Here is a 12,494-nt window from a genome sequence, read left to right on the forward strand (position 1 = left end):
TGAGGATTAAATGATAATCAGAGAAAAAACATTTAAAAGACACAAAAAAGCAACCTTAGCAGTCTTAAATATCTAGAGAAGATGCATGCCTGAGTACAGTAGTTGATTCTCTCCAGGATAGTCGAGAAGTTGGGCCGATGCTCAGGACAGTGCTGCCAACACTGGGTCATGATCCGATAGCTAAACAGTAATCGACAGAAGCAGAGAAACAACCAGCAAATGAACAACTGTTGAAATTCTGAATTTCTCCTTAATTCCCGTTTATCACTCACTGAGTAGACAAAAGAAGCAGGTTTAATCAACATCACATCAAAGGTGGAAGATGAAGCAAACATTATTATGTCTTTAAAAAAATACCAAGAAAAAAAGCCCACAGAAACCGCAACTTGAGTCAGTACTCACACAGGCCCTGGGCAGGCTTTGGGAGGATCCATCCTGCCTCCGCTGGTGACAAACTCCAGGACCTCCTGGTTGGTTTTACAAGGATATGGCATGTAACCCAGCGAGAGGATCTCCCAGAGCAGAACTCCAAATGACCTGAAGAGGGAGACATCGATCAATAACTGAGTGGATGAAGTTGTCTTTGAGTGCTAAATTTATTCTACTGTAATGTTCCTCAGACAAGGAACAACAAATGCAAACAACACGAACAAACACAAAACCAAAAATTTTTTCCTGAATAGAAGTTGACACCATTCAGGGTGATTCTTTTGTTTCTTTTGACAAAATAAATGCTTGTAATTGCCCTTTTCTTTCCCCTGCTGAATTAAGAGTGCAGCGAGTTTAAGTATTCGTGTAGAAATCTCCTTGTTTTTGTTTTTCTAGCTCTCTGTTTTCTCAGTTGTGTGCTTGTCATGACCCCCTGTGACCCAGATCTCAATCACTCTGCTTCCTGCTCCCGACTCTAACTGATAAGAGTCCCCAAGAGACCCTGAAAATGTTGTGTAACATCTTTTACACCTTGATAACCATGTCCAACACTGTTCAACACCTGGCAATGACCATGGAGGTGTTACCCAACCAGAACAAATATATAAAAAAACCCAGTGAATCTCCCAGTACAGCTACTCTAAAGTGTATCTACAGTGCGCCTCTGTCAGTGCGCCCCAGGGTGGCTGTGGCTACAATGTAGCTTGCCATCACCAGTGTGTGAATGTGTGTGTGAATGGGTGGATGACTGGTTGTGTAAAGCGCTTTGGGGTCCTTAGGGACTAGTAAAGCGCTATATAAATACAGGCCATTTACCATAGTAGGTGGTTTTACTAAGGTTTAGCTCTCCCATTTCCACAAACTTGACTTTCACTAGACAAAGGATCAAAGATTATCCATTGTTAGTGACATTAGGAGTGAGACTCCTGCTGTGGTTTACTTTGTTTTGGGCAGGGTATTATTTTCTTCTTCTAAATTAGTATTCTAGTGGAACAGTGTTAGTAACCACCTCTGGTTTTATTAATTTCTTTGGCTTTCTTGTAAAGCATCATTTTTGCATTTGAGCAAAAAACACTCTAACCTTACCAACAACATCCAGTTACAGGTTGCTACACCGAACAGTGCAGTATAGGGATGTCAAACTCATTTCACATTGTGGGCCACATACAGCTCAGTTTAAGTGGGCTGGCCCAGTAAAACTACAGGTTAAATGAATAAAATTGTTCTTGTAGTTCATTTTTCCAGACTGCTCTGTAATTCTAATCATAAAGTGTTGGTTCATTCACAGAAAAACAGACATTTCCATAGCAGACAGTGTGAAAACAGGGATTTTTCCTGTCACATAATCTGTTAGTTAATCACTTTGTTCTAATATGAATGCCAATGGGGGAGGAGGGGGAGGGGGGGGGGGGTCTTGATTAATAGGAAAAGCTTTAAAATCTATGAAACACAACTAAAAGTTCAAAAATCAACGCACTGCTTCACATTTTCCAAAGCCGTCCAGTGGGCCGGATTGGGGTCTTTGCTGTGCCAATTCAGGCCCCCCGGCCTTATGTTTCACACCCCTGGGGCAGTAGATCACTGGCGTTGAGTTTTGCTAACCAATAATAATAATAATAATGGATTGCATTTATATAGCGCTTTTCGGGACCCCTCAAAGCGCTTTACAATTCCACTATTCATTCACTCTCACATTCATACATGACTGGAAAGCCGCAGCAGCTGCAACACTCGTGTGTTTTTTTTGTTTTTCCTTCATTTGTTCAGAGGAGATATCTTGCCGATGAATGATTCCCCGTCTAAACAGCTTTGAAGGGACGAACTGCGGTGCAACTGTAGCTGCCTCTGTGCACGTTTCCATCAATATCCTCGGATTTTAATGGACTGCTGGTCAAATCGATTATGCTGCGGTCTCTCCTCTATAAGGGTCTAACTTTCTGATCTGCAAACAACCCTCTCTTTCACTCTACCAAATAGAGGTTTTGAAATGGTTTGCCCCAAACTAAATATTTGACTTGCACTGTCACAGGAGAAGCGGTTTGGACGCCGCTCCTCTACCATTACAGCCACTGCGCTTTCCTAACAACAATAGAGTGCTCTTTGTTTGGCTGGCTCAGTGTCTTGAATACAAATGCTGTCCTGGTTTTGAAAAGATGTTCACTTGATGTAACGCACCCTAGCTTTGTCTACTAGGAGTAGACATGTTTGGTTTGTGGAAACCTCCCTGCAGGGCATCGTACTGACCACATATAGGCTTTTAATAAAATCGAATTCAGTTTCGCTGGCGAATACTTTTCATGCCTCGTGAGAAATTTTTTTTTCTGTTGTTGTTTTGTTTTGTTTTTTTGCATTTTGACAGCGCTGCAAAGTAAATTTCTTTCATTGCCAGCGTCTGTTTTCGATTACAATAAGTTCGCCATCTGGTATTAGTTGTTTTATTGTCCAGAAAATTTTTCAGACGTCTGAATAATCACTGTAGTGTTAGAACAGTTAGCATGACCGCATGATATTTCCAAAGACCTACAAATGTGTGGCACTTCTAAATGATATATTTCCAAACATGGTGTCCCAGTGTCGAGACAAAAGCAAAGTGTATACAGTTCAAAATTAACAACAGCTGTCTTGTGATTTTCTTTGTCTACTGGTATTTAGTGGTAGACTTTATACCATGTGTCAGTTTTGCAAGTGAAGATCCCCTCCATGAAGGCCTCTGGTGGCATCCACTTAACTGGCAGCATGGCCCGGCCGCCCTTCCTGTAATAGCTGGCTCTGGAAAACAAAGAAAGAAAGGCAGGGTACATTTAGGCTGAGTTAAGAACAAATGGTAAATGCTAAAAGGCCACGAACTGAAATGTAAGTAAATTACGTGGCCCTGTGGAGGGAAATGAAAAATCTATTTAGCCACACTCCAATAACCACATCAATCCATCTTAAATTATGGGTGGATAGGGCGCCACTGCAGATTTAGAGTAGCGTATATGAACCTGTAAATATCTCGTGCCATGCCAAAGTCTCCAATCTTAGCCACTCTGTCCGACCCAGGGCAGGTAAGGAGGCAATTTCTGGCAGCGATGTCTCTGAAAAACACAAAATCCTTTACATGATTTATCTGTGCGATGACACGAAACAGAGAAGCTTGTTGTTACTTTGTCAAATTTGTTGCCGCAGAAAATGTTCAGAACTGTGGTTTGCAATGAAGAAACGAAGGCCTTTGAAAAACCTTCAAATGCATGATTGATCGTGCTTGCAAATGATTGTACACATTTTTCAAATTAAGAGAAGCAAATTGCTCAAAGACAAACTCAAACTGCAGTCAAAATGAAATAATAGTTGTTGTGTTTTTTGTCGCATTGCAAGAGGTTTCGTTTAAAGCAACATATGCAGCGTTACAGAATGTCTAATGAATCATTTTTATGCAGATTTCACCACAGCGTAGCTCTGCTAACACATTTCCTTTTTGCCGTGGCTGAAAAACCGCTTTGAGTTTGCACTTTTATGAGCTCTAAGCTGCGAAAACTGGGTGCGAATCCGAACCTGTGTATGAAGTGGTTCTCCTCCAGATAGCGACATCCACAGGCGATATCTCTGGCCATGCGCAGCAGATCCCGCATGGTGAGAGACGAGGTCTGGCCCTGGACATAGCACAGATCAGTTTAGTGTGCGACGTAAACACACAGAGCTTGCAGGCACAAACACACATGTAAAGGTGTAGTACAGACGCACCGCTCGTGGCCTGTTTCTTCTCAAAAAGCTCTTCATGTCTCCTCCGGTCATCAGCTCCAGCAGGATGAAGCGCGGCAGGATGTTCAGACTGACGCCAATGCAGCGCACGATGTTCTCATGGCTGAACTTGCTGCATGGACAGTTAACAACAGGGTGTTTTGTTTAGAAGGCTTAAGATGACTTTGACGTCCTTAAATATACATTGATGGTAACAAGAAAGTACAATTGTAAGGTTTTAAGATTTAATAAATAATAAAAACAATCTGGTCCTCATGAGGTCTAAAAAATAATTTAAATACAACCTCAAAAACCATCAGAACAACACATGTTAATGCAGTCGTTATGTATTTAACAAAAACTAAGCCAGAATGAAGAAGCAGAGTGTGAAAAATCAAGCGCACCCCATGATTCGACTCTCCAATTGTTGTGGAGGAATTCTTTCCTTTACACTCTGGATGTCAAACTTGTTTACATCATACAGCGAAGGTATGGATGCACGCATTTGTACGTGTGGTAAAATTGCTGCTTATTTGTGTGTGGATTAGAGCATGTGCTTGTGACTCTTGTGACACATCTGTAAATCTTAGTTTAGCTATATAAAGGAGTTCACGGTCAACTCCTTTGAATGACCGCAAGGTGCCGAGGTCCTGTGACCGCAAAACAAAACCTTTCCAAACCTTTCTTTAGTCTTAGTCTACAAAATGTAACTAAAGTGTAGCTCTTGGATTTTTTGCCGTTATTCTGAGCGCTGGAGGGTCTGAGCTTGGGTTGAATTTACTGGGATGTCTGTCACGGTCCGCTGTGACAGACCGTGTGGAGAGTGCGTGGAGGACTCAGGTGCAGACACGAGTGACACGGGAGTAAACTTTAAACAAAAGCGAGCCTTTTATTGTGGCTGGTAACGCAAGAGAAACAAACAAGAATAAGGGCAGCTCAAAAGCAATAACTAAACAGAAACCTAAACTGGGAATGAACTAAGGTAAGGCTATGAATACAACAGACCGGGCATGGAAACATGGAGGGTGGGAACACAGACGACGCGACACAGACTGTATGAAACACAGAGACTAAATACACATGAGGGATGATCAGGGGAAGTGGCCACACATGGGAACGCAGCTGATATACATGAACTTAACGACAGGACAGGAGGAGTGAAACTGAATACACTGACAGTGAATGCAGGCCTTCAAAGTAAAACAGGAAACATGGGACATGAACCGGGGAGACGTAGTACAGGGGGAGGTGACAGACGCGACAGCATGAACTTGACAATACAAGACACACAGACATAAACACACGAAGGGCAAGGGAGGCTTGATACAAGGGTAACATAACTACAAAAGGACTGGACTACCTTAAAGAACCTAAACAATCAATAAACATCAAAATAGACTAAACACAAAACACTGGGTCGCACGACCCAGGACCATGACAGATGTCCACTCCTGGGAAGATTGGCAGAAGTTTGCGACTTAATTTTTCACACGCTGCTTCTGCATTTTGGCTTAAATTTTGTTAAATAAATAATCACACTGTGTCATATTGTCATATCTTGCCTCTTTTTTAGTGTTTATTTTTTTAAATCTCATTAATGATAAACTTATTATACAACTACAAAAAAGTCTCAATTTTCAATCAGCCAGAATACAAGTATTTAAAACTGTCACTTGCTGACTGAGGGATGGACCTGTAAATAGAGTAGACTTTAACAAAATCAGATGGGAAATCATAATACTTTATTAACACCTAAGGAAATTAGGTAAACTAAGCACGCCTGAACAGGGACTTGAAACCTGGACCCTCAGATTAAAAGTCTGATGCTCTACCGACTGAGCCACCCAGGCCCAAGCAACCCCCGCTAGAAACCAATTAACGTCACACATTTTCCTGAGCTCAAAATTTACCCCTGCAGACACGATTGTCTTTGAGGGACAATTCTTGTGTGTGTGTGTGTGTGTGTGTGTGTGTGTGTGTAATGCACAAAGGAAGTGTATGGTTGCTGTCTCGTGCACCTCATAATCAGAGCCTCCATCAGGAAATCCATTTCATCCTGCTCGGAGCAGATTTCTGGTAGAGTCTGCAGAATAGAAAGAGAATTTGAGTGTGTGCTACTTTTAAGGGGAAATATAAATTTTCAGACCTAATCAGCAGAGCATTGTAAGCAGGTAACCCCATGCGGTGCTCTCTCTGCTTTTTTGCTTTTCCCTTTTTAAACTGTGTGCCTTTTAAAGCATCTTATCCAGGGACGCTGAGCAAATCTGCATTCTTCTTTTTTAGTCATTTTGTGCTGCAGTCTTTGCACAACATAAGAAAAGCCAACAATCATTTTGTAAGTGAAAGCATCTCCATGACCTTTAGCTCTGAGAAGCAGAAGCACCACTTATGGGATTATAAGTACTGAACATACATGCGAGGTGTCATTGTTAAACATTTAAGTGCAAATATTTAAGAAAATATGAGTGGCTGACCTTTATGGCCACCTGCATAGCACTGCCATCACCACTCATCCCCAGAACTTGACCTTCATAGACTTCACCGAAGGCTCCGTGACCAAGGGCCCTAAAGAGGAGAGAAAACACAACGAATGAAACGGAGAGCAGAAGCTTAAACTGGCACTCTAACATTGAGTCCGCTTGTGTCATACCTCAGTAGGGTGATGTTCTTGCGTGGCACTTCCTTCAGCTCACTGAACGAAGCGGCTTTGCCGGTGAAAAAGTAGTTTGGGTTGTAGTCCGTCATGATGGTGGAGGAACGGATTTTGCTCAGCTTATACTCGGGACTCTGAAGACGCCCCCTCACTGCATGCAGGTCGTTCTTTTTGCGGTACCACACTGCAGAAAAAGACGAGGCAGAGGGACGAACAAGCTTGTTATATTAAAGAGTCGACAAACCCTTGACAAAAATTATCAGCAAACTTTAATCAGGACCCTACAAGTGCATGTAAGTGGCAGAAGGATCTTCCTGACCATCTGTCTGAATGTAGGAGCGGCAACACAAGGAGGGATCAAGCCACATCTCAATAACTTTTTCCAATCCTAAAACAACATTCTTAGTGGGAATAAAGCTATAAAAATATGGCAAAAAGGGCTTCATTTTTGTTCTTAAAGAATACTCCACCAATTCTGCATAGCACTTCTCCAACACTGGAGTTCTACCTCTTCAAACACCACCCTCAGTATGGATCTGTAATTCACACGTTATGTTATGTTAGTAGCAGTTATTGAAGCCTCAAGCAGAGACGATGAGCTGCCTTCAGAAGTCAAGTGAGCTGGCTTCTTTCTAAAGCCACTAACCTAACTGACATGCATGTGGGATGGCCTCTCCTTGGTTACTGCTCCTATACTGTCTGTGCCAGTGAGTTTGGACTCACCCGCCATGGAGGCAGCCCATGTCCCCGATGCAGGTTGGTAGTCTGCCAGGGAGGGGGGGCGTTGCGTGCAGGTAAGAGGTGCCGTCGAGCCATCGCCCGGTGCAGATGCTAGGGACTCAGGAGTTGGGATAAGGGGAGTTTTAAGGAGGAGAAGCAGGAGAAGGAGGAGGAGGAAGAGGTGGGGGTGAAGGACATGGGGCGCCCAGGGAACAGACTACCTCCCTGCATGGGGGAGAGCTCAGGTAAGGAGACACCATTAACCTGAAGCGTGTGTGTACGTTCATTGCCTTTTTTAAAAAATTAAACACGCTCCAGTAAAAACACCCCATCCTCCCCAAATATGTATTTTTTAAAAGCAGATGTTATAAAAATGAATGTCATCAGCCTTTGTTTAGGAACTGATTTATTTAAGAGCAAGTGCACACATTTACACACAATGCAGTTAGTGTTCCATTTTGCATATAGTGGCCCAGTACGCACCACTAGTAGCACCGCCGTATCTGCAATTATCGTCTGTCAGATTACACTCTGATAAGCTGATTGCGGGGTTGTATTTATGTTTAATTACACCGAGCTCAAACTTTCTTAAGGAAGAACTTCACAGCAGAAATGCAGACTGCAGTCTTTTATCCTAAAAGGACATTTATCTGATGAATAACTCGCCTCTTCCAGCTCTCACACGTCGCTTTTCACCAAGTCCGCCGCACTTTATCGACATATTCTCTCACTTCTGCTGACAGAAAACCAACCACATCCAACATAAATCGCCATCTTTTAATGGTCAGCCATTAGCACTTACTGATAACAAAAAAATAGAAACACTCGACTCCATCAGAGCACTGTTTCACTGCACTGTGTGCGTTAAGGGTGTCATTTAAAATGGGAGGTTAAACGTTTCATGCTAAGTTATCATGAGATATAAGGGATTCAGAATAAAGCTTGTGGCGAAACGGAAATTTGAGGGGGGAGTGTGAAGGTGGAGGTCACCACATAAATTTTCAAATACCTTCTGCTTCAGGCTCGGCTGGAAAACGGACATTATTCTGCTCGGATTTCATTGCCAGGAGGTGAAATGTCCACATTACTCTTAAATCTGTAAGAGTTACTCCGTATCGCTTTCCTTACAGGAGGTTTTTACATGCATTACTTCATTAAAAAGTCCCAACTGTTTGGTCATGCCTGGTTTTCTTGTCAGGCTGCTTTAAACCCCCGGGGAGCTGGGAGTGTAGCTGTTATTCTGCAGGAAGTCAGCGCAGCGCCGATTCCTCCAGAGGCTCTGACACAAAGTTTACTCTCATCAATTCGCGCTGTGGGAAAATAGCTGAGCTTTGCTTAATATTTGAGTTTTCAGTGAGGTCATGAAAAGGACAACAGAGAGAGAGAGAAAGAGAACCTGCTATACACGCACACCTTTACAAAGCTCTTGTTAGAGGATTCCCTTCTCATAAAGTCTGCAGCACACAGTTGTCACAAAAGGTGACAAAGGTGCTCCGAGTGTTATTAGCTGTATAATCCCTCACTGTCCTACATTACTGGAAAATGACTCCACGTGTTGTTAAAACTGTATTTGTATAAAGTGTCTGGAGTTAATCAAACGAGATTTGGTATACAAAAGAAGGCACTTAACAGTATATTTTGCATAGCAGCCTTTGAGACCATGTTCATTGTCAAAATGTGGTTGTCTCAGAATCCCTCTCTTCTTTCTTGAGCTTCCTGTTTTAAGTGTGGTTGCTACAGAGTAGTTAAATTAAAGCTATACAAATGTAATGGTTAATTCCCTAATTACTCCTATTTTAGCATTTTACAGCCTGCCTGACCATCTGATTGTCTCAAACCCGCAGCCTACAAGAGAAACTCTGTTAACCTTGTCGCTCAGCAAACAAGCACCTACTTATTCTAATACTCCATATCATAGCACTTTGTGTGGATAGCATTTAACACTTTTAAAGAGGAACAATTTCTGCTCTATCCTCTTATCACGGAGTCGATGCCCGTGGGTTCAGCTCAACTCACGCTTGTCGCTGCGCGCTTCTCAAAATGACAAAAAAGGCTAATCTCTTATCACAGTTCTTCATTTTCAAATACTGTTGTAATCTTCATGTCTGTATAATCACTTCTGTGTTTGTTTTTTTGTTTTTTACAGACAATAAATTATAACAGCTGACATTTACCGCTACAGAAACCCACTCATACTGAAAGAAACTTAAATGTCAACTCTTTCTGCTTGTGCTTTTTTTATAATCAGCATTTTTTTTAGAATGAATTCATGCAGCGAGACACTTACAGCACGTCTCGAAAATGGTTCATGCTTCCACGAGAGCAATCGTTCCACTGCAGGCACTGAATACAGCATATAAACAATACGGTATTTAACAGTCACCTCTTTATCGCCTCTCATCAGCAAAATAGTCTAGTTTCACCTATTTATACTGTATATACATACAGCCAGAGAAAAGAGAGCGTTACCTGGAATGAGTGCTTGTAATGAGTGTTCATACTGTGCTCACTGTCAGCGTCTAATAATTCACAACCATATCTTTGCCATCGCTCCTTTAGTCATCTTCCGCACAGCCAGCGAAGGGCATTTAAACCAACATTTATCAAAGTTGTTTCTGTTTCTGTTATTAGTAACATCTGGAAGCATCTGCGTGTCCCAGCTGTGCTCACAGCCGGTGGAAGGTGGAGGGCACAGACTGCGCACAGAACTGGAGGAGTCTCTTACTGAGGATGACGCCGGCGCAGACCAGTGCAAAGCCGCTGGCGACGGTGGAGACCACAACAGCCAGGATCAGGGATGTCGGCATCGGGACCGGTGGAGTCGGGCTTTGAGTCACTGGAGGGGTGGAGCAGAGATGGTCAATTAGTGTTTGTTAGCTGCTTAGATGGGAAAGAATTGTGAGGGATTAAACGTGTCATTAAAACTAACATTAAAACAAAACGTCTGACATATCATGGCTCACAAGTAAAAGCAAGACCGTTTGCTGGGTTTTACAGACATACTTGGAGGCCTAGAACATGTAACGTTGTCAGTGTCCAGGACTTCATCATCATCATCACAGAGGCAGAGGATGAGGTGAGTATCTGCTTCTCGTTTGCAGCTCTGCGTCTGACAGTGGCTGCAGTTCAGCTGCACCTTGATCTCACACTCACCGTGACTTTCCATTGCTAGAAAGAAGACAGGAAATAAACACAAACATCAAAAGGAAAATTATTTGTTAGAGAGTGAGGGGATGAAACCAACACACATTTAGCTCTGCAGCCTATTCATCTGTGCCATAGAGGGAAAAAGACATCTGTAGCACAGAGAAACAAGCTTTAGTATAGCAGGTTTTGGCTATAAAATGAAAGCCACACTGCTCCTTTGTTGCCCAGTAAATTCCAACTAGACCACCAAACTAAAAGGTAATCCTTAAACAAAAACTCCCACAAAACAGAGTACATAAAACGGTGTTTTTTTAAATGAAAGCACAATTATGACAAATTAAAGAATAAGTAGATGGAGATGATCCAGATAGTACTTTGATCTTTCCATGACACTATAAAATCAGACTTGTTATTGTCCTAACACATCACATGTCAAGAACATCTTGTGCTTGTGATCAAATAGCTTTTTAATACATTCATAACCCCCACCTCTCTCCCTTTCCAAAAGAAGTGGGACACTCTATAAAATTCTGCAACTACAGCAGTGGGTCTTCTTGGTTCCCAAGCTTTTACAGAGTGTTTAAAGAGTGTTAAATGATGAGATGATGCAACAAAGTGGTAAACGTGTTGCTGGCCTCAAATTCAAAATGAGCACATAAAATAAAAATAAAAAGAAGGGTTGCCTTGGTGAGTTATAGCCCATGGTCCTGGCTCTCCAACCAGTTATCTTGAATTTGTGTTGGACTTATTATCCGTTTCTTTGGAACTAGAAGATTTTCATGTTCTAGTTCTTGATTAATGACTCTTGACTTTAGTATTCATTGGTGCCCTTGAATTTTGTTATTTATATTTCTTCTTCTTGGTTCTTGTTCAATTATGTTAGATCCCTTTTTGTGTCTGTCCTAGTCGTGTCTCTCTTTGGCCTGTCTCTGTGGTTGTCTGGTCGAGTTCCCGTAATCATCACTAATCTTTGTGTTTCGTCTTTTTGGGTCCCCATTGTGACATGGCTGGACGTCTGGTCCTTGTGTCAAGTTAACATGTCTTAGTCTGGTTCTCAGTATGTGAGTTAGTTCCTATTTTATTTTGATTGTCGTGTTGTGTACGTCATGTACAGTTTTTCTTCCCCTGTCTTGTTAGATTCTGTTCAGCTGTGCTTCCAGGTGTGTCCACTCTCCTCTTGTGTCTATAACATCTGCATCTCCCTCTGTTCTTTGTTGTGCTCTCCCTCTTAGTGTGTGAGTTTCTGTTGGTCTCATTTGCCTCTTGTTAGTTTATGCTTATCCTGCTCCTGTTTTTCTTTCTGTTTACCTTGCCTGTTATCAGCTAAATAAAACGGATTTTGAGTTTATTTCTGTCTGTTGAACCCTGCGTTCAGTCCACTCTCTGCCACATGTGTGTTCCTTTTACAGAAAATGATTGTAATACATTCAGGTTTTCTGTTTTGTTTTAAACACATATTTTTACATTATCAGTGCATGTGTACACTACACCATCTACATATATGGTGGATATGAAAATGACATGATGTTACACATCTGAAAATCTGATGAAAATCTCCTGGTAAACAGGTGCTAAGGCTGCCTACAAAAGTCAGACAAACGTTGGTAAAAGTGTGTCCCACTGCTGCTGAAGTGTGTTGCTGGCATTAATATGTTATATTAAGTTAAATATTATATATATATATATATATATAATTTGAAACTAATAAAGGATTTTAATTATTGGAAAACAATTACTGCAAATTTATGCATACAGTACAGCAGAGCTGCATTTTTTTAATGTTCTTTCTATAATTAGTTTAATTGATAAACTATATTGTGACGTA

General features: G+C 41.7%; 1 protein-coding gene across 1 annotated transcript in view; it reads right to left on the reverse strand.

Annotated features, from left to right (window-relative positions):
* The window catches only part of ltk (leukocyte receptor tyrosine kinase), a 71,945-nt gene that overhangs the window by 3,288 nt on the left and 56,163 nt on the right, over positions 1-12,494 (reverse strand). The window contains exons 18-28 of the mRNA XM_082515838.1: positions 10,526-10,690; positions 10,248-10,358; positions 6,800-6,986; positions 6,624-6,714; positions 6,168-6,232; positions 4,153-4,282; positions 3,964-4,061; positions 3,414-3,506; positions 3,097-3,198; positions 403-537; positions 90-180 (exon numbers count right to left, since the gene is read on the reverse strand). Of these exons, the coding sequence (XP_082371964.1) occupies positions 90-180; positions 403-537; positions 3,097-3,198; positions 3,414-3,506; positions 3,964-4,061; positions 4,153-4,282; positions 6,168-6,232; positions 6,624-6,714; positions 6,800-6,986; positions 10,248-10,358; positions 10,526-10,690 (1,268 nt within the window). The remainder of the gene's footprint in view (positions 1-89; positions 181-402; positions 538-3,096; positions 3,199-3,413; positions 3,507-3,963; positions 4,062-4,152; positions 4,283-6,167; positions 6,233-6,623; positions 6,715-6,799; positions 6,987-10,247; positions 10,359-10,525; positions 10,691-12,494) is intronic.

Source organism: Aulonocara stuartgranti, assembly GCF_965226115.1.
Source record: "Aulonocara stuartgranti genome assembly, chromosome: 19".
In the NCBI taxonomy this organism is placed as follows: Eukaryota; Metazoa; Chordata; class Actinopteri; order Cichliformes; family Cichlidae; genus Aulonocara; species Aulonocara stuartgranti.